Source organism: Gallus gallus, chromosome 21 (genome assembly GCF_016699485.2).
Source record: "Gallus gallus isolate bGalGal1 chromosome 21, bGalGal1.mat.broiler.GRCg7b, whole genome shotgun sequence".
Classification (NCBI taxonomy): Eukaryota; Metazoa; Chordata; class Aves; order Galliformes; family Phasianidae; genus Gallus; species Gallus gallus.
This window is the reverse complement of record NC_052552.1, coordinates 6,170,509-6,198,141: the sequence shown is the minus strand read 5'-3', so window position 1 is coordinate 6,198,141 and position 27,633 is coordinate 6,170,509. Positions and strand designations below refer to the sequence as shown.

General features: G+C 47.2%; 1 protein-coding gene and 1 long non-coding RNA gene across 5 annotated transcripts in view; one reads left to right on the top strand and one right to left on the bottom strand.

Moving 5' to 3' along the window:
* Nucleotides 1-17: 17 nt before the first annotated feature.
* On the bottom strand, nucleotides 18-7,802 carry LOC101752312. The gene is made up of 3 exons (XR_001469815.4): nucleotides 7,559-7,802; nucleotides 4,735-5,923; nucleotides 18-3,968 (listed from the first exon to the last, which is right to left on the bottom strand). It is a non-coding gene; the product is annotated as an uncharacterized LOC101752312 (long non-coding RNA).
* Nucleotides 7,803-7,841: 39 nt separating this feature from the next.
* Nucleotides 7,842-27,633, top strand: part of ZBTB40 (zinc finger and BTB domain containing 40) — a 34,938-nt gene continuing 15,146 nt past the window's right edge. For 2 of the 4 annotated variants that reach the window (XM_040651416.2, XM_004947527.5), the window contains exons 1-7: nucleotides 7,842-7,984; nucleotides 13,137-13,906; nucleotides 14,550-14,683; nucleotides 19,573-19,768; nucleotides 20,347-20,489; nucleotides 25,142-25,334; nucleotides 26,806-26,859. In XM_040651416.2, coding sequence (XP_040507350.1) covers nucleotides 13,198-13,906; nucleotides 14,550-14,683; nucleotides 19,573-19,768; nucleotides 20,347-20,489; nucleotides 25,142-25,334; nucleotides 26,806-26,859 — 1,429 coding nt within the window. In that variant the 5' untranslated portion in view covers nucleotides 7,842-7,984; nucleotides 13,137-13,197. The remainder of the gene's footprint in view (nucleotides 7,985-13,136; nucleotides 13,907-14,549; nucleotides 14,684-19,572; nucleotides 19,769-20,346; nucleotides 20,490-25,141; nucleotides 25,335-26,805; nucleotides 26,860-27,633) is intronic. The other 2 variants (XM_040651415.2, XM_015297223.4) reach the window with 2 other exon arrangements.

Sequence of the window (27,633 nt, the reverse complement as noted above, 5' to 3'; positions counted from 1 at the left end):
TGTACTTACCACCTTCTTGCTGGGTCAAGGCAGGGGAGTCCAAGAGGCCAACTCCCGTCCACAGTGCCAGGGGAATCCAGAAGGAGGTGGTGCAGGACAGAACTGTGTGTGACTGTCCATTTTGACAGCTAAGATGTTAAACAGCACTGCTCCCAATACTGATGCGCGAGAAACACCACTTGTTCTTGAGATGTAGAGCTCAATAAGAAAGGAGAGATCAGAATGAGTATGTGCCAGCCCAGTGCTTGTTCCCATAGCACCTGCTAGGTTTGACCTAACCCTGCCCTTCTCCATGGGGTCGAGCTCAGAGCTGGTTCCTCCCAAGCTCTACTACCTCTGCCTAGAAGGGTGCTGGGGACTTGCCTGCTGTTGATTCAGGAACCCAGTTTGGCATCACAGTACACCATGTGGCTACTGTATTGCACCTTGCTATTATGTATATGGGCCACTGCAACGAATGGCAATGGAGAGCTGACAGCCTTGGCTGTCTCCATACTTGTGTGATGCAACGGATGCACATTTCTGTCCAGAGATGAGAGGGCATTTCTTCTCCCGATGCTGACCCAAATCACACTTAGGTCTCTAAAATTCCACAGAGAGGAAGACCTCTGGTTCACAGGGTCCCAGGACAGGTCATAGGGTGTCCCTCTAGCTCCACTTGGGAGCTCTGATCTTCAATGGCGACTTCGGATGCTGTGGTTGAATTTGAAACCAATTACCATGATTGAAACACTTCCTCTTTCTGGAGGTTCCCCATCCCAGGAGATTACTCACTTAATTTCCTTTTATGACAAGGTTACCCATATAGTTGACCAAGGCAAATGCGTCAACGCAATCTTTCGGTATTTCAGCAAAGCTTTCAATGCTGAATCTTGCATTATCTGCTCCAGAGGGTGGTGGGCATGGAACACACTCCCCTAGGCAGTGGGCATGGCCTCGAGCTGCTGGAGCCCAGGGACACAGAGCCCCTTCTGAAGTGCCAAGGGGGAGAGAGCAGCAGGCAGCATCACCAGGCTGATGTACTGCACACAGGACAGCCACACAGACCCACGCTGTTGACAGAACCCAAAATAACTCCGACATCTCTATTTAATACTATTTGGAAAAGCCTCCCTCTCCAAAATGCTCAGCTTCCCCAAAGTCAGGATCAGTATTTATAAATGCTGTGACTTCCATGACCCGGTGATTTGTACAGGAATTGTGCTGTCAGGCAGGGTTGCTGCAGCCACAGCCGGGTCTCTGTGCTTTAATAGTGTCAGCCAGGTTTGCTGTGCCCCAGGAGAGCCAGATGGGGCTCCTGTACCCAGAAGGATGCAGATCAGCTTTCCTCTGCCCAGGAGCATGCCCTCCCCACGTGGTGAGGAATCTGGAGCCTTAGAAATGACCCAAATGTGAGCCAATAAGGAAAAATACAGAAAAAATACTCCTTGTGAACTGCATTTTCTGGGTAGCAGTCTTTCAGTCCACAAGTTAGTCAGCAAACAGAGTGATTGCTGAGCCCTGATCACGACAGCTACCATTCCCTAGTAGCCAAACTAGCAGCCCCTTTGCACCCTCTCACCACAGATGGAGTAACTCAGCATGTGACAGAGGTGACTGTATTAATTCCCCTCCTTCCTCTCACACCTCAACATCCCTCCACTGCCCCCGTTCACCTGAGTGTGGGTTGCAACAGAGAGCAGACAGAGTTATTGGTCTGGGTTATATTTACCTCCACAGCTCAATCTTTAGCACGAGTAACTGTGTCAGCACATGGCAGGGACAAGCAGCTGTGGCATGATGATAGAGAAATGATTACCAGCAACTCCATATGCTGATTTTCCCTGATAAAAGAGCCAGCTATGCAACACCACTTCCCAAAATGTCCTGCCAGGCTTTGGGACTGGGATACTGAAAGGATGGCATGCAGGCTGCTGGTTGCTGGGGATAGGTCCCACCTTGCTGCGTGACACCATAAGGACCTCTCCTACTGCGTCTCCATTGACCCCAGGGGATAAGTCCCAGTCCATGAGAAATGACCCTCTGGAAGTGTTTGAGGCACTACAGATGAAACCTTCCTATGTGATGGAGTTTTAGAAGCAGGACTATTCCCATGCAGGTATGCAGGGCACAAGTCTACCTGTGTGGCTGAGTGGTGGAGAATATCAAGCCCTTTTTTTTTTCTGCAGCTCAACCCTGCTGACTGGAAAGAAACCCATGGTGCTACCTCTGCACTTGGCAACACTGGAAGTCTCCATCCTCTGCACCTCCAGAGAAAGCAAAATGTTGTGGTGGGAGCACTGGCATGCAGCAGCCTGTGTGTGCTGAGGGCCAAAAAGGGGACTAGTAGGAGGCTCTGTCCTAACAGGAACATGGTCCTTGCAGCAACTGGGGTGGGACGTGCGGAGGGACATGTGCCCCAGGGGGCAGTTTGGAGGGAGAGCAGCTAAGTCAGCATGAGAGCACATGGCTGGAGCCCCGCCAGCACCTGCCACCCCTGGAAATAGCTCTTAGAACTGGGTTACAGGCGTGGAGTCCCTTTCCCTTGTGTTATTATGCAGCATGTGATACATGAAACATATTGGCTGTGGTCTGTCTTGGGAGAGTTGCAGCAAGGGAGGGAGGGAGATTAATAGGAAAACAAATCAGCACCTAGAAACAGAGCAAATGGACAAATGGAGGGACCCAGACCACCGAGGATGCTGGAACGCTGACAAACCAGTGCACATGTATGGAAGGCAAAAGAGGCCATGTGCAGAGCTGGCCACGGGGAGTAAAGATGGGATAATGAAAGAAAAACCCTTTATTATCTAAATGAGAATATGATTTCTGGAAGAACAGACCCTTCAGGCCAGGAATGGTGTATGAAGCAGTAGAACAGCTGAGAGAGGTGTTGATGGGTGCTGTCACCAGAGCACGGAGATATTGTTTTTTACCTAAGACATGGGAGAAGAAATAGATATTTGATTCTGGAGCAGGGAAGTCTGCATCAGCGTGAGCCTGCTGAGGTAGTAAAGAGGAATGTGTAGGGGAGAAGCTGAGAGAAGCAGATCTAACACAAAGGAAATGTCACAAGACTAACAGTTATGAGAAATGATTGCTAACAAGCAGTAGCTGCTGGTGTTTGAGACATGCTGGCTGAGTGTTGTGTAGCAGACAGAAGGGAATACAGTAGATGGAAAAATGCATTAGTGATAGGAACTGTTTTGTGCTCAGTGCCCTCTGGCAGGCAATGAACCCACCAGCTCACCACAGTGCATACACCCAGTGATCCCAGGTCACCATGAAGAAGCTGCTATTGAGGGGCTTGGGAGATTAGCTCTGAGACTGTAAGTATGAGTTGAACTGGGCATGTCTTGCACCACACACGCATATGAATCTGCAGTCTTTTGGTTTATTAGAGAACCAACAAGGCTGGAAGGAGAGGCTCAAGGGATGCTACAAAGATCCCAACAGGAAGGGGTACTGGAGGTGGGACAGTAATTTGTACTGCAAGGTTGGTGAGATCACAAATAGTGTGATAGATAGCAGCTACTCCTACAGCACGTGAGGGGTGAGTTCCGGGCTACATTTTGGGTGGGGTTTGGATTAAAGGAGGCCAGGCACTAATACTGGGGGACTTAAGAGCTGACATCATGGACAGATGCCTAGGCATGTTGAGCTGGGGATGAAGTCATGCCTGGAGGGGCACCAGGGCTGAACACTGATGCCCAGCTGAAGATAAGGGCAATGCCCCATCCTGAAAGGAATCTCCTGAAATTCTAAGCTGTCTGTGAAAGAACAGGAAGAAACCTGATCACTTTTAGTAACAGATCCCAGACAAGCGATCCCAGCGATAGCAACCACAGAACCTGGGAACTGGATTTTCTAGGGGTGAATCAGGTCACAGACCTGCTGGAGAAGCTGAAGATGCTCTTTGGAAAGTGTGATGTTCTTTAGGGCATTAGGAAGTGGGTCTGGGTGCATGTAGTTGTGCCAGCGGTCCACCTCTGAAACAGCAAGAGAAACACAGCAGTGAAATAGCACAAATCAATTTACAGTCCCAGCTTTTTAATGTGAATGCCATCATCTCCAAAAGACCTCATCAAAGTGAGTTTTGTGTGTGATTTAGCTGAAGTAACAGGGCAACCTACAGCCCTGGATCATGCTGGCATAGGCAAGAGGACGGGATAGAAGGGGTGACAGAGGCTCCTCTGCTCCCCTGGGAGGAGGGGGAGGATTGAGGTGGGAGGAAATCTGAAGTTTGATACACTGAGAGTGCACTTTGCTCAGTACCTCCCAGTGCCTCCTCTGGGACAGCTTGGAGGGACTGTGCATGGTGTTCCGCTCCATTAGTAATTACTTTATGCCAGCACATGTAAATAATTACTCTGGCACAGCTTCTCAGCAGAGTGCTGCGTGCACTCCTTCTGAGCCGTTGTAGCATTGACCCTGGAGCACAGCCTGCTCTGCTGGCTCCCTTGGAGGCTGACAGCAGTGAGATTTGTGTTTGCACACAAGTCCATGCATGAACAGCACTCACAGTATCTGTGCAGGTGAAGCATATCTCCATGTGATCTGACCTTTTATGGTCTGCTTCCTCCCAAGAACTGATTGTGCAACGTGCTCCTCTCCCTAAAATCAGACCTTCAAGAGAAGCTTTGGAGTTAAAAGTGGAAGGGAGAAACACTTACAAGATGTAAGAAGCCTCAGTTACCTGATATTTTCTGAGAAAGTTTTTGCCTGAGACAGTACATGCATGCCAAAGTTACATACCCCTGCAAGCAGCAAGGCTTCCAGTGGAAGCCAGAGTCCTGGCAACCTGATGTGCCTCTGCATGGCGTGGCAGGAAACAAATCCTTCACCCCACAGATCAGCCTCGTTCCAAATTCCAACAGTGCCCTCAAGCGCTCGAAAGAGAAGCCGCAAGCCAGGGCTTGCTGCCATCAAGGCTGCACTGCAGTGCAGAAATTTGGAACTGGGAGGGGGAGGTGGGAAAGATGCGGTTGCATGGCCTTGAGTTTGCTCTCATATCAGCAAAAGGCACGGAAATCTCTGCTGTCCCTGCTGTGCTGAGCCGAAATGGCTGCAGCTCTGTCTTACAGTGTCCCAGATGTCACCAAGAGATGCTTTAAGGGACCTGAGAGAGGCCAAAGCAGACTAGAGGTCTGTGCTGTCTGGAAAAGGCGAGCATCTCAAAAGTTGTGACAACAGCATGGTTTGGTTTGTGCCTGCAGGCTCACTGGTGAGACACCTCTGCACCTGTACTTGAGGGAAGTACCTCACCAGGACCTACAGGATGAGAGTTAAGATGATGCCAAGAGACGACAGAGGGTTACTGTGATGGGAACTGAAAAAAGTACATTAGGACACTGTTCTTGTCCCTGTTTTCTTGTCCTTTTTCCTTGTCTGGGGAGATTATTCTTAGCCTGGAACACAACATTAGCTTAATTTGCAATGCATGGCCCCCAAATCATTTGAGAGAAGCAGCAAAGGGGACAGAACAGGCAGATAAGGAAGTCTGAGTTGTTCCAAGTCTGTTTTTGTCCCTGTAGCCAGAGAATCACGGGACTGTCCCTTCTAACCATCCTCCTTCAGCCCTCGGGGAAAGCCCGTCTAGTTTCTCTGAAGCCAGATACTTGCTGCTCTCATCCATCAGTTCTCATCATACTACTGCTCTGTCATCTCCACAAACTATCCGTCATGTCCACAAACTATCCATCATCTCCAAGGCAGGAGGCTGTAGCTGCTCTGTCAGCAGGCTGCTGTCATCCTGTCAGCCAATCTTGAATCAGATATTACCAAACGTGTATTTCAGTTCCAGAGGTTCCAGAGCTGTTTTCAGCCATCCCCTTGTCATCTTAGGCTTTGAGCTGGGCAGTGATGGGCATTCAGCTTTCTCCTCTCTGTAATCTCAGTTGAAAAGCTGCTATCTCACGGCAGCTCCAGATGTTCTCCAGAAGTACTGTGGCACAAAGCAGATACCATACAGTCAGGCTCACAGACAGCAAGGCAAACACTGCATCACTGGTTGCCTTCTTAGTGCCAGTACTGCAAGTTCCTTCCCCATTGATTAGATATCAAGAGGGAAGGCGGTCAAGCATCAGAATGGGCTGCCCAGAGAAGCAGTGGAGTCCCCATCCCCAGAGGGATTTAAGAAATGTGTGGCTGTGGCACTAAGGGATGACATGGTTTAGTGGTGGGATTTGCTAGCTCAGGTTGGTGGTTTGACTCAATGCTCTTGAATGTCTTTTCCAGCCCACATGATTCTAATGTGATTCTATGAAACTACCAGCAAATGCATTTCTGAGAAAGCTGGCAGAGCTGGAATTGACAGCTCTAGCAAAGACAACTTGTTGCACGAGGCTGGCAAGGACTGTAGTCTGAGCATCTCCTCAAGGAGCCTTTCTCTGTAAACCTACAAGAAATCAGCCAAGCCTGCCTTTCTTGCATCCTCCAGAAGTGACCTTGAAACCTGCTGCAGCGATACCATTTGTATCCTAATGGCCCCAGTTGCAGGCTGTGCCATTCACAGCTGAGGATCTCAGCCAAAGGCATCTCCCTGGCAGTGTGCAGAGGCCCCAGAACAGAGCAGATCTCATCATGACATTATGGGTTCTTAATTAATACCCATTTGTTTGCAAGATGATCTGCCTGACCACATGCCAGCCTTAGAATTTCATTCACATCCCTGTGGAGAAGGCTTGACGGTAGACAGAACACACAGTCCCCATCCCTGCCTGCCTGCTGCTCTTTACCAGCTCACACATAGCCTGGTGTCAAAGCTACACAGCCGAGGCAGTTATCCCTCTGCCCTATGCATTTATCCAGAAATTAACACTTGATCACGCGATTGAGTTGGCTCATTAGGTCTTCTCCACCTATCAATAGATGGCAGCAGATAGCCCTCTTCCAGGCATCAAAACACAAATGGCAATACCTGAATTCGCACTGTCTCATGATTTTTTTCCTTTCCTCTTCCCTTCTCTACTCCCTTCCCTTCCTTTCCTTTCTCACTTCCCTTCCTTTCCCATCTCCCTTCCCTTCCTGACTCCCTTTCCTCCCTCCCTTCTCCCCTCCTTTCCTTTCTCCCTCCTTTCCTTTCCTTTCTCCCTTCCCCTCCTTTCCTTTCTCCCTTCCCTTCTCCATTCCCTCCGCTTTTCTTCTCCCTCCCCTTCCCCTTTCCTTTTTTTCCCCACACAAAACACGGCCAAACCCTTTTGCTTCCACCATTTCAGACAAGCCCATTCCAGAGAGCCCTGCCAGAGCAGCACGCAGAGGACCCTGCAGCTGTCAGGTGTGCAAGCTGGCACTGTGCAACAGCTGATTAAAAGAAGATCCCCATCTGCTGCAACACACAGGGAAGCTTCATCTGCTCTGACATCCCCCTGGCTGTATCTCCTGTGCAAGTCGCGTGTGAGCAGTGAGCAGCTGCTCCAACAGGACCCCCCGTGTGGGCGCAGTGCTCCCGGTGAGGTCTCCCGTTACTCAGCCTTTGCTTCTGGCCTGCAAACCGATGAGGCTGGCGTTGGCAGGCGGCTCAGCCCCGGCCCGGCCCGGTGCGGCGCTGACAGGTAACCCAGCCCCCCTTCGTGCTTACGGGGCCATCTGGAAGCTCTCACTGAATGCACCGAGGCCTTCTGTGAGCTACGGGCTGGGTCAGATTACTGATGGACAGGTAGCAGAAACACGCCAAGGCTCGCCTCTCTGGGACGAACACGGAGGAACCCCACAGTGCCGCTGCACATCCGTAAACACAAACGGAGGTTTCATCCCCTCCGGCCCGAGAGCAGCGCCCCCCCCAACCCGCCTCAGAGCAGGGCACAGAACTGCGCATGCGCCTCCCCGCCACCCTGACTCCCCCGTCACGTGCCGCGGGAACCAGCCCGCAGCCGCCTCAAGATGGCGGCGCGCGTAGAGCGGCGCAACGCCGCTGAAGGGGGCGGGGGCGGCTGTTGTTGAAGCTTTATTGTTCCCTCGGATGTCGCAGGCGCGCGCCGTGTTCGCCGCGCCGCTCCCAATAAAGGTAACCATGGCGACGGCGCGGAGTGCTGTGCGCTGGTCTGGGCTTTACTCGGACCGGACCGGGCTTGTTCTCACTTGTCCCTTGGCCGCAAACAGGCCCTGGAGGTGTGGGACCGAATCGGAGGTCGGTTCCAGTTTGCCCTGTGATCACCAGTTCGATGGAGCTGCTGAGACCTGGTGGCCAAGGAGGCTCCGGGGTGCGTCGCACAGAGCGTGGCCAGCAGGGTGAGGGAGGTTCTCTTCCCTTCTGCTCTGCCCTGGGGAGGCCACATCCGGAGCACTGGGCCCAGTGCTGGGCTGCCCAGTTCAAGGCAGGCAGGGAACTGCTGGGGAGAGCCCGGGGAGGGCTATGGAGAGATCGGGGCCTGGAGCATCTCCTGTATGAGGAAAGGCTGAGAGCCCTGGGGCTGTTCAGTGTGGGGAGGAGAAGGCTGAGAGGGGATCTGAGCAACACAGACTGCAGGGCATGAGGCAAGTGGATGGGCCAGGATCTTTTTGGTGGTGCCCACCGACAGGACGAGGGGCAACGGGCACAAACTGGAACCCAGAAGTTCCGTTTGAACACAAGAAAAAATGTCCTTACTTTGAAGGTAGCAGAGCCCTGGAACAGACTGCCCAGAGAGGTGGGGGAGTCTCCTCTGCATACTCACAACCCACCTGGATGCTTCGCAGTGTGACCCCTGGGGAATGTGCTTTAGCAGGAGTTGGCCGGGGGATCTCCAGCAGTCCCTTCCAACCTTTTTGATTCTGTGAACTTCGTGGTTGAGGGAGTAGCCCTTGGAATAGGGACCAGAACTGAGGTCCTCTCCCATCCTGCTGCACCAGCCCCTGTGAACTTCCCCATTCACTATTGGTTTATCTCCCTTTCCAGTATACTTAATTAACTAGTGAGGCACACCACTTTAAGCACTGAAAACATCTCTTTGAGCTCAGACCACAACTTAGTCTTTCTTGGAGATGCAGGAAGCAAACTTGCTTCCTGAGTATATGCCATTAGGTTACTACATCCTCCTCTGGCTGTGTTTTAAGGCAGCTGCACTGGCTTCTTTTGAAGAGTGGTTGTGGACCACAGATAGGTCCTTCTTCCCTACAAGGGTGTTGTGACTGTGAAGGTGGTGATAGCTGTGGGGGTCCACGTGCTTCTTGACTTGCACTCAATGTGTTCAGCTCAAAACAATTCAGACTAAGGTCTGGAACAGGTTGCCTAGAGATGTGGTGGATGTCTCATCCCTGCAGACACCCAAGGCCAGGCTGGAGGGGCTCTGAGCACTGATGGAGCTGTGGGTGTCCCTGTTTACTGCAGGGGCATTGGACCAGGTGGCCTTTAAGGGTCCCTTCCAACTCAACAGTTATATGACTGTATTATGATTCTATGATAATCAGTGCTTTCAGTGTTGGGCATAATGAGATAAGGATGAACAGAGTGGAGAGTAAGCTTTGGCCATTGCTTTGGGTTTGTGATTGTCTTCCCCTGTATGATTTCATCCTTTTGTTAGAGCTTTTGCTTTGAAGGGTAATGGAAAACTTGCTATGAAGAACTGGAGAACACCTATTTGTTTTTCAATCTGCTATATTTCCATTTAAAGCATCAGTGCAGACAGATAGCCAAAATGTTGCTTGTTTTTGTGACGTATATTCTGCTGCTTTTAGAGACCGTGGAGCACTGAATTTAGTCAGTGTTGCTTGTTTTCCTCTTATCTGTCTGCACTGATGCTCTGTACTGAAGTAGAATAGATTGAAAAACAAATTGGTGTGCCCTGGCTCCCTAGGCTGGATTTTATATTACCCTCAGGGAGTGCTGCCTGCTCTGGCCCTTTGGAGCCCCCCAGGGAAAGGTAATGACCTCTCAGCCTCTCTCAGCTCTTCAAAGACACAATTACTTCTGGTGGGAGAGGTGAGAAAATTGAATTGCAGTACATGATTTCCTGGCTTTCTAATAACCCTTTTTGTAAGGTCATCGTCTTTGCAACAAGAAGACAGGTGGCTGATAAACACAAAAAGTATTTAGATTTTGATTCCAGGCTGTCAACGTCTTTAACTCCTGCACTGGCTCAGAACTAGATACAGATCTTTTTCCTTTTATGATCTGTGCACCAGGCTGGATTGGTAGCAGGGTGCTGTCAGCAGAGGGAGCACAAGGCTGTGGGTTGGTACGTTTAAAAAGCTGTGTTGGGGTATTGCTTAATTTCTTGGCAGTGTTCATTATTATTATTTTGAAATCTAGAGAAAGCCTGCTGCATGTGCATCTCAAAAAAGAATCCCAGACATGGAATGCATCTTTGTAATGGCCAGTGAGGTCTTAACTAATCAATGCAGAAGGCAAGTTTTGGCATTGTTTTTGGCATTATTGTGGCATACAAGCTCCTTTTGCTAAGGCTGAGGTGGCAGTAAAATTGTTGCAGTGCTGCTGATTGGAATAGATGTCCCTTAAGGGTCCCTTCCAACTCAAATGATTCTATAATTATGACCTTTTAAAGGAATGAGAATAGTGTCACAGCCTTACATACAAGGGAGGGCTGTTCTCATTTGGGCATTTCTGGAGCATCTATCTCTGCCATCAGCTTATCCTTTTCTTATTCTAACCTAGCCTAGAGAAAAAGACGTGATTCTTTCCAACTGTGGACTGAAATACCCAGGAGAGGGAAGGAGGAGCTGCACTGGACAATGGAGAGTAGTGTTTGCTGCAGACCTGTTCTGGATTTGGGAGGTTCAGAAGAAGAGGTTTCCTTGTCAAAGTGGCTGCCTTGAGAGCTGTCTCAGGTGATAGCTGCTGTCTAACAGTGACAAAAGGACATATATCAATATATGGTTCAGTGGAGCCTTAGAATTTCAAGTGCTTTTCAGGACTTGACTCAAATTCATTGGCTTTGCAGTCTCACTGGACATCAGTGGAACCAAAATAACTAAACTACCCTGGTGTTTTTCTCTGTAAGCTGGGACTTGTCACACCTTTCCTTAAAAGATTCATCATTCTTTCACAAAGCCTGCCTGGAGGGCAGTTAAGATAAGCACATCTCTCTCTCCTCTGTCCCCACTTCTGTCTCCAGTGAGCCGACATTTTTGGAAGAGGAGGGCAGTGTTTGTGTGGCTCAGGTGTCAAAGGCTGCGGCAGTCAACTTAAGACATTTTACTTTAAGTTTGAAATCCAGAAAGAAAAAGAAGAATACCAACAGTGGTCTTATCTTTGAGCGTGGCTCCAAAGATGATGCAGAGAAGCAGCTTTAGGCTGAAAAAGTGACAAATGGCTTTTTCTCACCAGTGGTGCTGGCAGAGGCAGATAGCTCACACTCTGCATGCACTCATCGTTGCTGAACTATTATCTGCTCTCAGAAAGATTCCAAGTTCAGCCCGGTTCTGCAGGCAGATCTCCCAGAAGTCATTTAGAAGGCAGCTGGGAGATGAAGCCGGGCAAATTCAGGTAAGAAATGAGGCAGGTATTTTAACAGTCAAAATGACTCACTGTGGCAATGGAGGATGAGAATCATTAGTTCTTATCGTGAGTAGGCACCTTTCTGGAAGAGCAGCTTCAGCCAAACCCAAGATATTAATCCAGAAATCTTGGAGGCAGTGACAGATGAGATGTCAGATTGCTGCTGGTGGTCCCTTCTGGCCTTCAGCTCAGAATAAAAGCTCGAAGACTGCTATAAGTAGCAGGCAGTTGCCTTGACGATGGTCTTGGCAATCACCCCCCTGTTAAAAAAAAACCCATCATCATTCTCTTTGGCAGGACTGGATATTTTGGTCCCAATAATTAAGGAAACATAATTTATTTGTACAAATATATTTGGTCTAATTACTCAGAACGCATTTTGCATAGCTCTGAACTATTGTAATAAAGATGGTAAGGTGATATTGGGCTGCTCAGAGCTTTACTGTTTTGAGTTGTCATGGGCAAATATATCTTCAGTACCCTTGCCAGGAACAGAGGGAGCAGACGGTGCTGCTGCTTCAGATCGTGGAAGTGAGAGGTTTTATGCACAGGATGACTCTTCCAGGGCGCTGATGTTTCCTGCTTGTCCTTTTGTAGGAAGATCCGCCGCTATTATTTCTTAACCAGCAGACCCAATTTCATTTCGGATACTCTTCAACTCCAGGCAAGGAGTGGGTGGACTAAAACTGCTATTACACTCAGCCTGGCAAAAGAAATGGGGCTCTTTCTTCTCCCACGTTTGCCAGCAACTCTGCTGACATCAACTTGGTTGTCTGTGATTTACAGCAGTGTGGGAGGATAACAGAACCCTTGTGTTTAATGGGATAGAAGTCCAGGTGGCCAGTCCTGTGCACGGGTGAGGCAGTGTTTCAAGGTGATGTATGAGCATTGGCTCATTAAAACTCATGTCCCAGTGGTAGGCAGTATTATTTCTGTTCTCAGTGAGAGGGTGGGAAGCTAGGTGTGAAGATGTTAAGCAGTTGAAGGTCGTGTAAGCTGTGTCCGTCCAGGTGCTTCTCCTTTAGCACTCATGCTGTTTTGTTTCAGCATCATTGCCAGCATCCATGCTAGGCATCCTAGTGTATAGACAAGAGACAGTAACATCTTTATCTTGTCTAGCAGAGATAAAAAAACTCAAGATATCCTGCTGATAAAAATTCTGCTGGTGGATGTCCTATTTTTTTTTCTCCCAACAGCAACACAGGAAAAAAAAAAAAAGGAAGGAAAAGAGATGCTGTAGTAGGCGAGACTCGGCCTATGGACTTCTGCCTCTGTGCTGCATGATCAGATCACTTAGTGCTTTGTAGGTCAAAATCAACACCTCTGATTTTCCTCTACATTTGATAGTCTGAGCAGGTCTGCCTGCATTGGTTCCCCACCTGCCCTTTGAGAAACTGAATGCTAAATCCAGCATCAGCTCCAGTGGCTGGATGCAGAGAAAGCGTGGCACTGCAGTGCCTTGCTGAAAAGCATTAGTGTTTCTTAGAGCTCTATGGTAGGAGTTATGTCAGGGAGCCTCTTCTCTCCTGTCTGTAACTGCTGGGACTTAATATTCACTCCTAAGCTCCCTCTGAAGTATTTACGTTTGAACAATATTGGGTAAGTTTGAATTTGGGGAGTCAGAGTTAACCACTAAACTACAGCATAGTAAACTACAGCAGATTTCAAATAAAAAGTAATTTTTGGTTTCTTTTGCTAGCAGAATCCTTTGTTTTTCCTTTAGCTGGACCTTGTGAAAGCAGTGTGAAGACCAAAGCAAGAGAAAACCACTAGATCTGGGAGCCATGGAGCTTCCCAGCTACAGCAAGCAGCTGCTGCAGCAGCTGTACACTCTCTGCAAAGAGCAGCAGTTCTGCGATTGCACCATCTTTGTTGGGACTGTTCACTTCAGAGCACACAAGGTTGTTTTAGCTGCTGCCAGCCTGCTTTTTAAATCTTTGTTGGACAGCACAGACACCATTTCCATTGATGCTTCTGTGGTGACACCTGAGGAGTTTGCATTGTTGCTGGAGATGATGTACACTGGCAAGCTCCCAATGGGGAAACATAACTTCACCAAAGTCATCTCTGTGTCAGATAGTCTGCAGATGTTTGATGTGGCTGTTAGCTGCAAAACCCTCCTGAGAGACCTCATCAGCTGTTCAACTCAGGATCAGGTAGAAGTCTCTGCCCATGCAGCAGACTCATCTGGAAGCAGTGCTGAAGCTGATAACCTGCCCCAGTCTGAAAAACCTGCTGCTGAAGGAAAAACAGATGCCCTGCACCCTTCTGGCCCTGGAGAAGCAGAGATGGAAGCAGATATTTCTCCACCTGAGCAGGGGCTGACTGTGAATCACACCTGGCTTTGCCAAAATGTGATGCTGAGCAGCTCAGAGTCACTCCGGGAGTATTCTGGCTCTTGTGCTGCCCAGCCTGCTTGCGCAGAGCATGGTTGCTGTGTTGAAGTGGAGCCTGCTGAGCCTCTGGAGAAGAAAGGAAGAGTGAGTGGTTTAGGTGAGCCTTGACAGAATTGCCTCTCAGTGATTTACACCCGAGTTGTTTTACATATTTTTTTGTCACGGGGATTTTTTCCTCTGTGTTTCATCTTTTTAATTTGCCCTGGGTTGGTAACAGCACTGACGTGTGCCCCTTTTCTGTAGGGACTTTCTTCCTTTGGCACAGTGCAATGCTGTCCTTTGGCCTTTGTGGTTATTTTGCTCTTAGCACTTTACCAAAGCTATACTGAGCAAAACTTTTCTTATCTTTTCATCTTTGTATAGATGAATATCTTATCTACTGCATCTCATGTATAGTGGGATCTGTGTTAATGCAGCACATGAGGTTTGTAATTCAATCTTTATAGCAGTAAGTGAGCAGAGTTGCCTGCTAATGCTACTTTATCTTTTAAACTCATGTTCAGCATGGGAGGGAAACAGAGGCTGCACTGGATTTAAGATGAATGTTCCATTTATAACTCGTGTTAAATAAACTGTTGGTTTTTCCTCCAGGCTGTGTGATATCTTTAGAAGGGATTTGTGAGTCACAGTTTCCATGTTACAGCCAATGTGCTGGTTACAAACTGATGCTTTTCAATCACATCCCGCTTTCTGTGAATCCCTTCAATTAGCAAATAACTCATCTTGTTTCTCTCGCACAGCAGCAGAGAGCAAAAGCTGTAAACTGGATTTCTTTCTTCGATATGAAAGTGTTTTCTCAGAGGCCCTTTCTGATGCCCAAGCCGTGCTGAGAAGACTAGAAGAGTGCAGAGAAATTGATGCCTCTCAAAGGGAGGTAGGTGTGTTTACTGGATAAATAATACAAGTCTTTTCTTCCCCACCCTGCTGAGGGCTAGAATAGTTCCGTCCCTGTTCAGGAAATCTTTTCATGGGGAAACTGGGGCTCTGATGCTTTTTTGTTGGAAGGGCAGATTGTGCTCACCTGAACGATGCACCCGAGCAACATCTGTGAGCCAAAGCTGCTTGTGCATGTAGGTGAGGAAGTGTATGTCCTGCCCCAAAGGCATCTTCCCTGTGCTAGGAGAGCTCCAGTACTCCTATTTGTGGCGCTTGCTTTGGGAACTGTATCAAGATGGGAATGACTGACACATGGGATCCCAAAATAGATTTCCTGTGCCCGTGGTGAGGGCTTGCTGCGGAGCAGCTGCTCTGCTCTGTGTTGTGCAGGCTGCTCACGAGGAGCGTTATGGGTGGGAATGGATGCAGGGCATGCTGGCCTGCTGTCTCATGGTGCTTCTGGTGGCATTCAGCTTGAAAAGCCATCGTTGCAGATGAGTGATGCTCAGGTTATTGTTGGAAGATGTTCGAGTGCAGTGCTTGGTTGATGCTAAAAGGGATATTGTGGGCTCTGAACAACAGATACCAGCCATCGTACAAGGCTTTAAAAGCAGGGAAGTCCTGTTCCCTGGATTAGGGGGCTGAGATCTCTGGATCTTAGCAGCTTACTGGGTAGGAAGCCATGTGGGTTTGAATCACCTGGACCAGTACCAGCATAACTGTGTGATGCCACGACATCTTTCTGCTGAGGAAAACTGAAGCCAACGTGTTTATTAGAAAAAAGATGTGTGACAGCAGGTAGGAGAATTCCCTCAAGTCAAGGAGTACAGATTTATTTTCTGATAAGCCTTTGAATGTTGATGGGTTGGAAGTCTTTGTTCCCATAGCAGCTCGCTCCTTTGACAGTGTTGAACTTATCCAGGGCTCTAAGAGGTGAGATGTGGGTCCTAATTTGTGGTTCTGTAGCAAGCCCAAGCCTGGCCAGACTGACAAGCACCTGTGAGCATGTTGCTCTCAGCATGCCTCTGAAGGATTATGTTTTTGTGTGTTAATTCATCTTCCAGATTAGAAAACTGTCAGGTTTAAAGTTGTCCCAACTCTACACGTGGGCAATTGGTGCTGCAACCAGAGCAGTGCCCCAGCAAGAGTGCCGAGTCCCCACAATGCAGACAGGTGCTGCCTGTGCCAGTGTGCCCTCCTCACCCCTGTGCACAATCTGCACAGCACTCACAGCCCGGCATGCACACTGCCTTGCTTCTGTGGTGGTTAAACAGTCCTATTTTCTGTTGCTTTGCAGTAACTGTAACACTTCTTGTGTCTCCAGCACCTGAATGCGTAGCAGATGGGGTCCGTGGGCCCATCTATGCCATGTGCCCTGCCTGTTTTGCTCCCAAATGAGCTGTTGCTGTAGGATCCGAACGGGGAGAGTTCAGAGACAGTGTGGGTATCTGACTGCAGAACAGCACCTGGGCAATTTTTCTGTAGCTATAAATAAATGCTGAATAAATGAGAAATGGATTTTCTTTAAGCCTCGCAGAAAAATCACTTCTCAGCTGCAACAAGCATGAAAAGTGTTAGCCCCAAAGGCAGTGGGGAGAGGAGGGGGATTGCAGCCCATTCTAAGTAAGGGCTTAGGAGAAAACTCTCAGCTCAGCCCATTCTGTCGCTCTCTGAGCTCCCTGCTGGGATAAGCAGCATCTGTCGGCACCGGCACGACTCTAAGCTCTGCTTCCAGCAGAGGGTGTAGCTTTTTCCCGTAAGGGCCCGGTGTTTTCTTTGGGGAAACACAGTGGTGTGTTTCAAAGTCATGCTTAAAGTGCAAGTTTAGCTGAGAAGGGCACAGCTCAGGATGTGTAACAAGGGCTGAAATTGTGGCAGTGGTAAAAAGTCAATGGATTTTTTTTTTCCTCCTTCCCTCCCTCTTTTTTTTTTTTTTTAAATTTCCTTTTTATTTCACTACTTATTTGCTTGAAGTCGGGCACCTTAGTGCAAGTGAAAGCCAGCTTGGAAGACAGTGAGATGGCTGTGGGTGCAACCATGCGATGCAGGGAGCTGCCTTTTCCTCATAATGAGCACTTCGGTGGGGAGTGCTTGCCATGCTGCAGAGGAGAGCTCCCATCCCCTGTTCACGTCCTTCTGCTCACAACTCCTTTGTGGGTGCACTGTCTCTATCAGCGAGCAGTTTTTGACAACAAAGCCCAGGCAGGCACAGCACTGGGGCTTGGAGTGTTGATGGGGGTGCTGCAAGCTTGCCTGTTAAAGCTGAGGCTGCTCTGGCTCCTCAGGTTTCAGTGGGACTTTGCCTTGGATGTCACTCTTTCTGTTCCTTTGCTCATCCATTCATCAGTGGGTGCCTTGTTGCCAGCAGCCCTGCAGAGTGAGGGGCTGTGCTTTGCTCCCTTCAGGTGTCGCTGCCTTATTTCCTACTACATCCAGTGGGCTTTGGTGAAGCTGTGGGGTTTTTGCCACCAAGGTTTTTGGCTTTGCTTTTGTCAGAGTTTTTACTTTTCTCTAAGTTTGCTGCTACTTTCTGCTCCCTGGGCTGAAAAATGCAGACGTCCCCTTGTAAGTTGGTTTTCCATTTAGGGAGATGTGATTTTTTGGGGGGAGTTGTTTTTTGTTCTGAAGTCTCTCTCTGTAACTCGCATAAACTATTCCTATCTAATTTGGTTCTGGCCTGGATGAAACCTGCTTGGAAATGAGAACGAGTCTGAAATTGCAGTAATTTGGGGAAGCGCAGAAGAGCTTTGCTGGTGTCAAGTCTTATCTTCCTGTGCTTTCTTAGAGAAACTCAATTCAAATCATTGCACAGCTCATTTGTTCCCTCTGCTACTGGTTTCAGATGAAGTGGGGAGTGTTGATTCTCTAGTGCAGAATAAGTGTCACTGTGCTTGTGGAGCATTTCCATTGCATATGGGCCTGTCCAATTATTGCTGTCCTTCATTTGCAGCTGCAGGAATTTCTGGATGTGGCATAAAAGTTTCCTTTTATCTCCTGCATCCTGATGAGAAGCGCTAGCTTGTGTTTTTGCTTGTTTTAATGGTGGCAAAGCTGGCTAAACTTTTCCCTTGTTCATATACGCCCGTGTGGAAGTTTTGGCTGAGTTTTTAAAAGCTACACAAGTGGAACCAGCGTCCTCTGCTCTCTCTTGAAGATCCCTCCTACCACTTGAGGTGCTGTGTTACCTTGAAGCTGCTGTTCAGCAGAGCTCACTCAATAATAGTTGGTGAAGTGGCTTTCTGCTTGGATCAGTGGCACTTGAGATGTGTCTTGTGTGGGAATAGAAGTAGGGATGAGGTTTGAAAGGCCAGAGCAGTGCTCCTCCATCTACAGGGAAAAAGCAAGGCAGCAGCAATAGGGTGTGATGGTGTAGGAACTGAATGTAGTGGGAAAGAAATCTCTGAAATGTGGAAGATGACCTGGAGGGGAACTATCTTGCCTTGAGGTTTCTGGGGAAGTGGGGGGGGGGGGGGGGGGGGTTGGGATGAAATGGGAGGGCTTTCTGGTTGTGTGTGATCATTTTGGTGCTGAGCTGGATGTGTTGTGGACACCACCACTGATGCCTGCAGCCTGAGCCCAATTTTGCAGCGGGCATTGATCCTCTTTGGTGACACAACTCAAGCTGAAGCCGTGTCTTGGTGACTCTGCTGCTCTGCCCAGAGGGTCTGGAAGCTGAATGTGTGCTGCTGTGTACTAATGTGGTTACAAAGGGTTTTGCAAATATCCTACGCATTAAAAACCTAATGGATGAGGCTATAATGCATGGGAGCCTTATGCCTAAGTGGAATCTGCAATTCCAGATAATATCGGCATTTCTCCAGCTCTTTCAGGTTCTCTGGGAATTGTTATTGCTTCAAAGTAAGTCTAAAATGCACTGTGCACTCCTTCTAAACAATACTAAAAGGCTGTTGTTCACGCTGAGCAGTGTGTCTCAGGAAAGGTCTTCCAGTAATAAACTATAAATAGCAGAGCCTTTCCCTTTCTCAAAACTCAGTTCTGCTAATGAAAACCGTGCACCGAGGAAGGGATGTTAACTGAAGCTCTGGGTAGTCATTCTGTGCTGATTTTAATTTTAATTAAGGCTTTCTTCCTTTATAACAGAGCCCTTCATGTCCATGTCTCTCCGTTTGGCAGGAAAAATGCTGTTAGAGGGTAAGAGCTGGGGCTCCTGCAGCTCCCCCTCTGCGGATGCTCTTTGCAATAGGTCATCGCACTGTCACGCTGCCCTAATATGTGAGCATTTACACCTGCTAGGAAAAGCAAGTCCACCATCCCCCTGGTGCGGCCTCAAGCAGTTACATTCAGTCTTTTTATCATAGAAATAAAAATGACAATGACAGCAGAAAATGGCCGTTATCTCGGGAGCTGGGCTAAGCTCTCCACTTCAAAGGTACTTTTATAGCATCCCTGGAGTCTCTAATAAAGGATGCCTGCTCTGAAAGACTGGCATCTCTCGTGGAGAGCTGGGGAGTGCATGTCTTTAGGGGCAATATTTACAGCGTTAAAGGGCTCCAGGGAAATGGGAGCAAGAGTTCCAGCTTCTTTCTTTTCCTTTTATTTCCATCACTGTGCAGGTATGTTTGCCTCTGGTTGCCATGTGGGGTCACAGGAGTGGATTTTGGAGCTCTGAGTTTGATTGCCAGGTGTGCAGAGAGCCCACAACACAGCACTTATGTGCCTTATCTCCAAAGCTTAAGCCCAAAGCATTTGCTGGGAGATGTGACTCCTTTGTGACTTGAGAAGGGGGATTCCTAAAGTCCCACCAAAATGCTCTTTGCTTTCTGTGCAGGTTTTCTCCTTGTTCTGCAGTGAAATCTGCTCTTTATGTCAGCTTGCATTAGGCAGTTGACTCTGTTACTGAACCTTTCCTCTGTTTGCCTGTTTTAGGTTGTGCTCACCTGTCTGGCAGAGGCGGGGGAGCAGTCACTGTTCACAACACTGTTGGGCAAAGTGAAGGATGCTCACACTCTGGATGCTCAGACCCTTGTGTCTTTATTAAAGCTGTTTCAAGATGTGAATCCCAAGCTGAGAGCAGCCTTGCTGGAGAGGGAGCAGAGCAGTGGAGAAGTCCTGAAGCAAACAGGTAGAGAGAATTGGGCATAGCTTTCGGCAAAGTGAGTGGGTAACCTTACAGGCAAAGCTTCAGAAGATTATTTGTGTCCCCCTAGCAGGCTGCAGTGCTCTAGCATTTGTTCAGAGCTTGTATCCTTACTCATATGTGGGAGGCTTATTGTGTGCTGGCCAAGATCCTGGAGTGTTTCTGCTCCACAGCAGTGGGGTGCGGGCAGTGCAGGGCTCTCCCCATCGCTGCCTGCAGGGTTGGATCGATGGCTGCGCAGCCAGCATGGGCTGGAGCACAGCTGAGCCTCGGGATTGAAAGCTCCTTTCTTACTCGAGTCTGACACAAAGCAGTGGCCTTGCAAACCTGGTGTTAACCTCCAGCTTGCTTTATGGCTTTGTGCTCTGTTAGATAAATGAGACGTTTTCCTTTCATAGAGTTTAAAGAGAATCGTAAAGTGGTTTTTCTCTGCTGCTTGTGCTTGGGATGAGCTTTGCTATTCACTTAGATCTTTCACAGAGTCTCACTCGCTTCAGGAGCCTGTCAGTTCCTTCAGACTGACTTGTTTCTTCTCTTGTGCTTCTGAATCCTTTTCTCCCCAGAGAGTGCAGAAGAGGGAGAGATGCTGACCGCTCGTTTGCTGGGATGCAAGGAGGAGCTAATCCAGAGCGTGACACAGCTGAGCCCCATCGTAGAGTTCTTGGAGGCAGCAGAAGAGGGATTCCTGACCGCCTCGGAGAAGCGGGTAACAAATCTGAGATAAGGGAAGCTCTGTGGGTGAGGGTTGTATGTGTGGGTCTGCCAGGCACTGTCTTTCCACACGGTTTGCCCAGTGATGCTCCAGCCTCACCTGGTGATTTCTCTCTGAGCAGAATGGACTGCTTATGTTAGCTGTCTGAGGTGCTTCTGTGCTGAACTGTGGGAATACTGAGAGCTGGGCTGCAAAACTGTAACCTCAAGGCCAGGGGGAACACTGACCAGCGTGCCGGTTTGTCCCTGAAAGCAAAAACTGGGGCCAAGGAGGCAGCTGGTTTCTCACAGTCTCTTTTTGTGAGATTGAAGAAGGCTCTGTAATGCAGCTTGTTTTCAGCAGGACCATTAAAATTGTGTGCTTACTGCACACCAGTTATATCCTTGTAAATTCAGTCATCAGCTTGCCTTTAGCTGACTCTCAGCTTCTCTCTTTTTTTAACTGTGGGCACACAGTTGCCTGCAAGTGTAGCACATCCACTGACAGGTTTTTGTTTTTTTTTTTTGATGACTTGAGTGCAGCAGTTGGTGTGGAGGACTACTGCTTTCCCGCAAGCAATTGCATTATGTATGCAGATTTGCAGAAGCCATAACGGAAAAAAAAACATCAACCCACCATTGCACACAACCTGCTTTCTTTTGTGTTCTGAGGGGAGCTGCCTATGCCCTGCCTGTGCAGCTGAAATTTGCAGGTGTCCTAGCATGCTGCGTTCAGTACACAGCTTGCAGACCTCCTGTCCTACTTTGTCACATCAGTTAGTTCCCCTGACATAGGATTATAGCGAGAGGAAAGCACTGTTGTGCTCAGTGGCATGAATGATGTCTGCTTTCTGTCTGAGTGAGCCTGACCAGAGCCACAACAGGCTGGTTGAAAACCTTTGCTTTTCTTGTAAGTGCCTTGATTTTTGTGTTGCTCCCTTGCACGCAATCCCTGACGAGGTTTCCAGCATGGGGCAGCCTGGAGTATGGCAACGGCTTGTAGGAGGGCCAAAGAAAGTGCTAGGGATACCCAGAGGTAACATAATTCTGACCCTTGGGCATAGCATGTAGTTTTCAATTGCATGATCATACACTCTGGCATTCACAGGGCCTGCCTTGGTGCAGGGGTAGTGTTATTCAATATTTCTTCTTGTGCTTTTTGGTTGCTCTCTGCTCCCACACTGTTTGCTGCAGAGCCTCCAAACCCTGCTCTGAATACAAAATCCTTCTCTTCTCGATGGGTTCTCAAGCACAAACGTGCTCTTGTGTTAGCTTGCAGGTTGCTGACAAATAACAAAAGTATTTGCAGGGGACCTCAGTGAAACTGGGTGCATAGCTGTACAGTGGGAGGTGAGGCCCAGGAAAGTAAGGCAGAAATTGCCATATGTAGACTGACCTGAGGGGCAGGGGTCCTTTGGTGCCATTTTTTTATTTCTTTAAGATCTCCTTTATTTGTTTGTGCTGTTTTTTCCCCCTAGACAACTGGAAATGTGCATAATTAATTCAGAAGTTGACTTGATTAAAGAGCGGGGCTGTGGCATATCTCAGGTGTGGTACTGGGGAAATGAACATGGAGTTATCAGCCACCTCTGAAGGTTTCATCTTACTGAATGACATGAGAGCTCTGGGCTGGCAGAGATACGATCTATTTCTCCAAGGTTTCATAAAGATGAAACTTTTTTTCTTGCAGTGACTCCCTCAGCAGATGCACATTTATTCAGCAAACAAACTTGGATAAAATGAAAGAGCAGGGTAACCTTTTGTGTGTGATGTCTTAAGTTATTGCAGAGTTCAGTGTGACCAGTCCTCAGTACAGCCCTGAACCTAGAGCAGCACAGTAGCTGGTAAAAACATCCATCCTTTCTTGCTGCACATGAGCAAGAGCACCTTGCTAGGGTTTATTAATGACAATGCAAACAAGATTACTTGCCATTGTGAGAGCAGTCCTAACTGGGCGTACTGGGGAATGCAGAAAACTACCTGCAAACACACTTGGGGGTGTTTCTGACTGTCCCACTCAGATGTGGTCAAAAACAGTCTTTAAATTGCAGCCAGGGCCATCTGTTCTGGTCCTGCTGGAATGCAGCACAGAAACTTGTCTGGGAGCAACAGGTTGTAGTCTGAACTCTTCATAAGGATGCTGTTCTTGTACCCCTCTTGTGTTCTCTGAAAAGCTGACTTCAAAATGAGTGATCAGGGGTCATCTCGGTGTGAATTAAATGGGAGAATATGCCAGCAGATTCACTAACAGAGTTTTTTACTATAAAAGGACAGATTTCTAGAAATGAAAGAAACTAATTAATGAGTTCAGCTGCTCGTAAGAGCTCAGGAGGAGCTGTTGAATTTGTCTCTTTCATGTTAAAGGTATGAGAACTGTCTGAAGTTTGTTTCCTCAACAAAAGAGGAGAATTGTACAAGAAGTTGCAGACCTGAGGGAATAAATAACTTGAAGAGTATTAGACCAAGTGGAGAAGCTGCCAGGATGGTTGCAATGGCCTACAGACAAAGGAGTTTGCTTCAGAGGTCTGAAAATGCCTGTAAGAAGGGGGTCTTGTAGCTCATCAGGCTGCTGGACATCACAGTATATATTGAGTTAAGAAGCAAACAATTGTTTGATCAAGTGGAAAAAAAAGAGGATAATGAGAGGAGATGACCCACAATCTTGTGGCTGAACTGAGGGACAAATGCAGGAGAGCTCTAGCAAAGATACAGGAATGGAAATTTCCTGCAGCTGAACTGAAACCACGACACAAAGGGCATAGGGTCAGTCAGCTAATCATCCAGCAGGCTGGAGGAGCTAACCCACACCTCACATGGCTGTGAGAGCAGTGGCAAGGTTTATGACTGCATTTTTCAAGCTGGGAGTAGCCCCTACAATTTTTGGTCAGGAAATACGTGTAGGAAGAGGGAAGCAGTGATCCAGGCAACCAGATCTACGGCTGCACAGGAATATGTACTGGGACAGGCTGGAAGGCTTGTGTAATTGAAGCACTGCATGTAATCAAAGAAATGGAATAAAATGCAGCAAAGGTGTTTGAGTAAATTGTTTCTGCCTGACCTGGAATCTTTATTTGATGAGATAAAAATGGGGTTTTCTGCCTCAATCTAGGCTTGAGCAAAGCGTTTGAATTTCATGCGGGGAAATTGTTAAACCAAAGGAAATCTTGATATTAAAAAGAGGATATAGCTTATTGGGAGATAACTACAGGTTGTGCTGAAGGCAGGATTGACATGTTGAAGCAAGGTTACCAGCAGGTTTCTTGGTACTCGATTAATGTTATCACTAATGCCATTGACACAAAAATATCAAAACGTGGTAGGAAGACTTGGTGATGAGCAAAGCCATGAGCTTTCCTCTATGTGGAGGAGGATCTGAAAGTAGGAGAAGGATAGCATGGCTGGAGAGCTGAGCAGTGAGAACAGAATGATGGAAAGGTGCAAATTCAGGTGTGGTAACAAGAACTAAGACTAAAGCCTTGTCTGAAATACTGTATGCAGTTCTTGTCTTCTTCCAAAAAAGATGAATTTGTATTGAAGTAGAGTCAGTTGTTAAGATCCGGTGAGTGGAGAAGCTATTTTACGAGAGAAGCTGCCTTATTTAGACAAGTGAAATGAAGACTGAGAGGGAATATGATCCTGCTTTTATAAAGAAATTGGAGAGCAGAATAGGGTAAACAGAGAGTTTAGAAGAGCTTTCTAAGCTAAAAGATAATGTTGGCAGATGAACAAGTGGGTATATGCTGGCCATGAATAAATTTAAGCTGAAAATTAGAGGAGTTGTCTCGGGAATGAGACTGTGGACGAGCTTTCGAACCTGAGGAAAGGGAGCAAAAATATGACTTGTTTTAGGACAGATAATAATAATTTTATTAATGAGGCCGTGGACCTACCAAGTTTCTGCCTGTGTGTGTGTACACTTCTATGATCCCCTCCCATTCCCCATAAACTGGCTGTCGTTTCCCCTTAAAGACTGGCTGTCTTTACTGGTTGTGCTGGGGAGCTGCTACTACAGCATACTTGAACTACAGTGATTATATCTCACAGATGAGGTGTCTTCATGTGGACTTGTCATAAAAATAATCATTCAATTAATAGTGTATTTATTTAATGAGTCTCCTTTTTTTGTCTCCTTGTCTTCAAGTGACAAGCAGAAGAAATGAGGGGAAACGAGGGAAAAGAGACTGCCAATTTAGAAAGTCATTGCTAAAAATATTTAATGAAGAAATGTTTTGAACACTGTCTTTGAGTCTTTTTTTGATTCCTTTGAAGAAATGTTTTCTGCTCCTCAGACACTTCCAAGATGTAGACTTGGTGTAAGAACCCACCGAAGTAGTTTTCAAGGTGCCAAGTTGTAGAATCGTCTAGGGTTGGAAAAGACCTTCAAGTCCAACCATGCAAATGACCTACCGAGCCTCACCACTAAGCTATGTCTCCTGGTGCCACATCCACACATCTCTTAATTAATCCCAGGATGGGACATCTACCACTTCCTTGGGCAGCCCCTTCCAATGCTTTATCACCTCCATAAAGAAATCCTTCCTGATACCCAATCTAAACAGTGGATATGGATTTGTTGCACTGTGATGCTGTCCCTGTTTGTTTAGTGTTATTTAGATCTGAGAATTTGAAGAAAGTGCAAACAGTTTCTTGTCTGTTGCTTTGTTCCAGGTAGTGTTGAATTGCTGTGAGGGCAGATCCCAGAGGGAAGCCATGGACAGTCTGCTCAAGAAGGTGGAAGAGGAGAAAACCCTGAAAGCTGAAAGTTTGGTCAAGCTTTTGAGGGCTGTGAAAGCATCATTCCCTGGTCTCCATCTTTTGCTACACAACTTGGAGGTAAAAACAAACGTCTCTGATGGCAAAGGTATGATGGCTACATTAAATTCACGGACATGGGGGCTTAGTGAAGGGAATTTCCAGGAAGTCTGGATGGTTTTTTGCACCTCACTGTGCTCTTATAATCCTAATTTCATGTCAGGGGAATAGGATGCCCATTTTATGCAAACAAAACAGATCTGGGACCACTGGTTTGAGAGGGCTGGGCTAGAAAACAGCCCGATGCATTGCAATGAAAGTTGCATCAGGGGGATGTTCAAGTTGGATATGAGGAAAAATTAGGAGAAATTTATTCTCAGAAAGAGTGATGAGGTATTGGAATGGGCTGCCGAAGGAGGTGAAGTCACTATCCCTGGAGGTATTCAAGAACCATGGAGTTGTGACACTGAGGGATGTGGTTAGTGAGCACTATGTGGGTGTGGGTTGAGGTGGGACTGGATGATCATAGTGGTCTTTTCCAACCGTAATGATTCTATTATGGTCATTGATTTGTAATCTTCTGGGTGTCACACATTCAGTGGCCCCATTAGACATCCTTATCTTGGGGTGCTAGTCCCCTTGTTGCTGGTGTGGGTTTGTTTTTTTCTTGCCTGTGGTGCTGCCAGGACTTGGAGTTCTCATCTTTGTGCTGGTGGAACAGCTTTCTGAATATGAGTGGGTTTAGGCACAAGTCTGAGCAATTCAGATAGACTAGCAAATTTCACCAGCCCTGAAGTCACTAAAAAATTAAAAACTAAATTAATATGCAGTGAAATGTAAATTACTCTTTAATAGAAAGCAAAACTGCACTCATAATGCTGATAACTTCCTCTGTAGCAAACATTCCCGACAGGCAATTTGCTTTGTCATTTGTTAAGCACGATTGCTTTCTTGAAACACCAGACTCCCAACATGCTTAATTATCTAGTGGTAATACCCATTCCAAGGAGGAGCATTCCTTAATTACACAGAGTTGAATCTCCTCAAATTGCAGCTTGAACAAACAGAAGCACAAGTATTTCTTATCGTGGAAATGAAGAGGGAGGGAATGATCTGAGCCGCCAACGGCCGCCTTTGCTGTCCTGTGCTGTAGTGCTAACAGACTCACATGAAGCTCACAGCAGAGCTGAGTGCATTTGTAGCAACTTGAGTCTGTGTAATAAAATCAGAAACATTTTGGTAGAAGGGGAGAAATATGGAACATAGAATCACTTGAGTTGGAATGAACCATTAAAGACCATCAGGTCCAACCCCCTGCGATGAACAGGGGTACCTACGGTTCCATCAGTGCTGAGAGCCCCTCCAGCCTTACCTGAATGTCTCCAGGGATGGGGCACCCACTGCCTCTCTTTTTATTTGTTATCTGTGCCCTGATCCACGTGGGGCACATGCAAGTCAAACCTTACTGAGCTAAATGAGATTCTCTTAACTTCACCAAGTTCAACTAAGCTGTCTCCAAAAAATCTTTGTCTGGGGAGTTTTTCATGTAAGCTCAAAATCATCCATTGATTATTCCACAGATTGCCATTGCTCCCTTCACCACCTGAGAGAGCTTTCTCTTCGTACTTTGCACTGTATGTATTCTGGGTCCCAAGGACTATATATATATATATATATATTTTTACCAATCTGTAGTTACTGTGAGTAACTGAACTTTCTGTTTGGTGCTGAACCAAAGTGATTAAAAAACCTAAGCACGCAAACAAAAAAAACCATGCACAGATGTCCTGGATGAACTACAGCTTTTTATTTTCGTTTCTCTTACAAAAGTGTAACTATGCATCCTCACCTCCAGTTCTGTAACTCCAACAGCGGGGAGAAAAAAACAACTTTCAGGTTCATCTGTTTGGCAGTTCCCAGTTTTATTTATCAACCAGTCTGGAGACAAGTACAATCATAGATTATTTTGGGTACACAGCATATTGTCCCAAATCTTTTCATTACCCTGGGTTAAGGCTATTTCTCTTCCTTGAATTAGTTCATTGCGTTCTGCTACTGTGATGTCTACTAAGGATTGTGCTGTTACTCTGAAGTTACTATGTCTCAGATTCATCAGGTCAAATCTGGAATTAGATATACGAGGAACAAATTAGGCTAAAGTTGTATTTTTCTGTGCATAAGAGGGAGAAGAGGGTGTTATTGCTATTTTGCAATCACAAGTCTGGTTTGTGTTCCCTTAACATTTTCACCAAAGACGACTCAACCCACTCAGTTCTTGATTATGTTGGACCATATGGGTGTTTGCAAAATGTTGCTGTGTTTGATAGTTGCACACCTCTGAGACGGAGCGTGCTGCAGAGCTCCTTCGTGGTGGAGTGGATCTGAGACTCAGTTAAAAACTGCTTTCA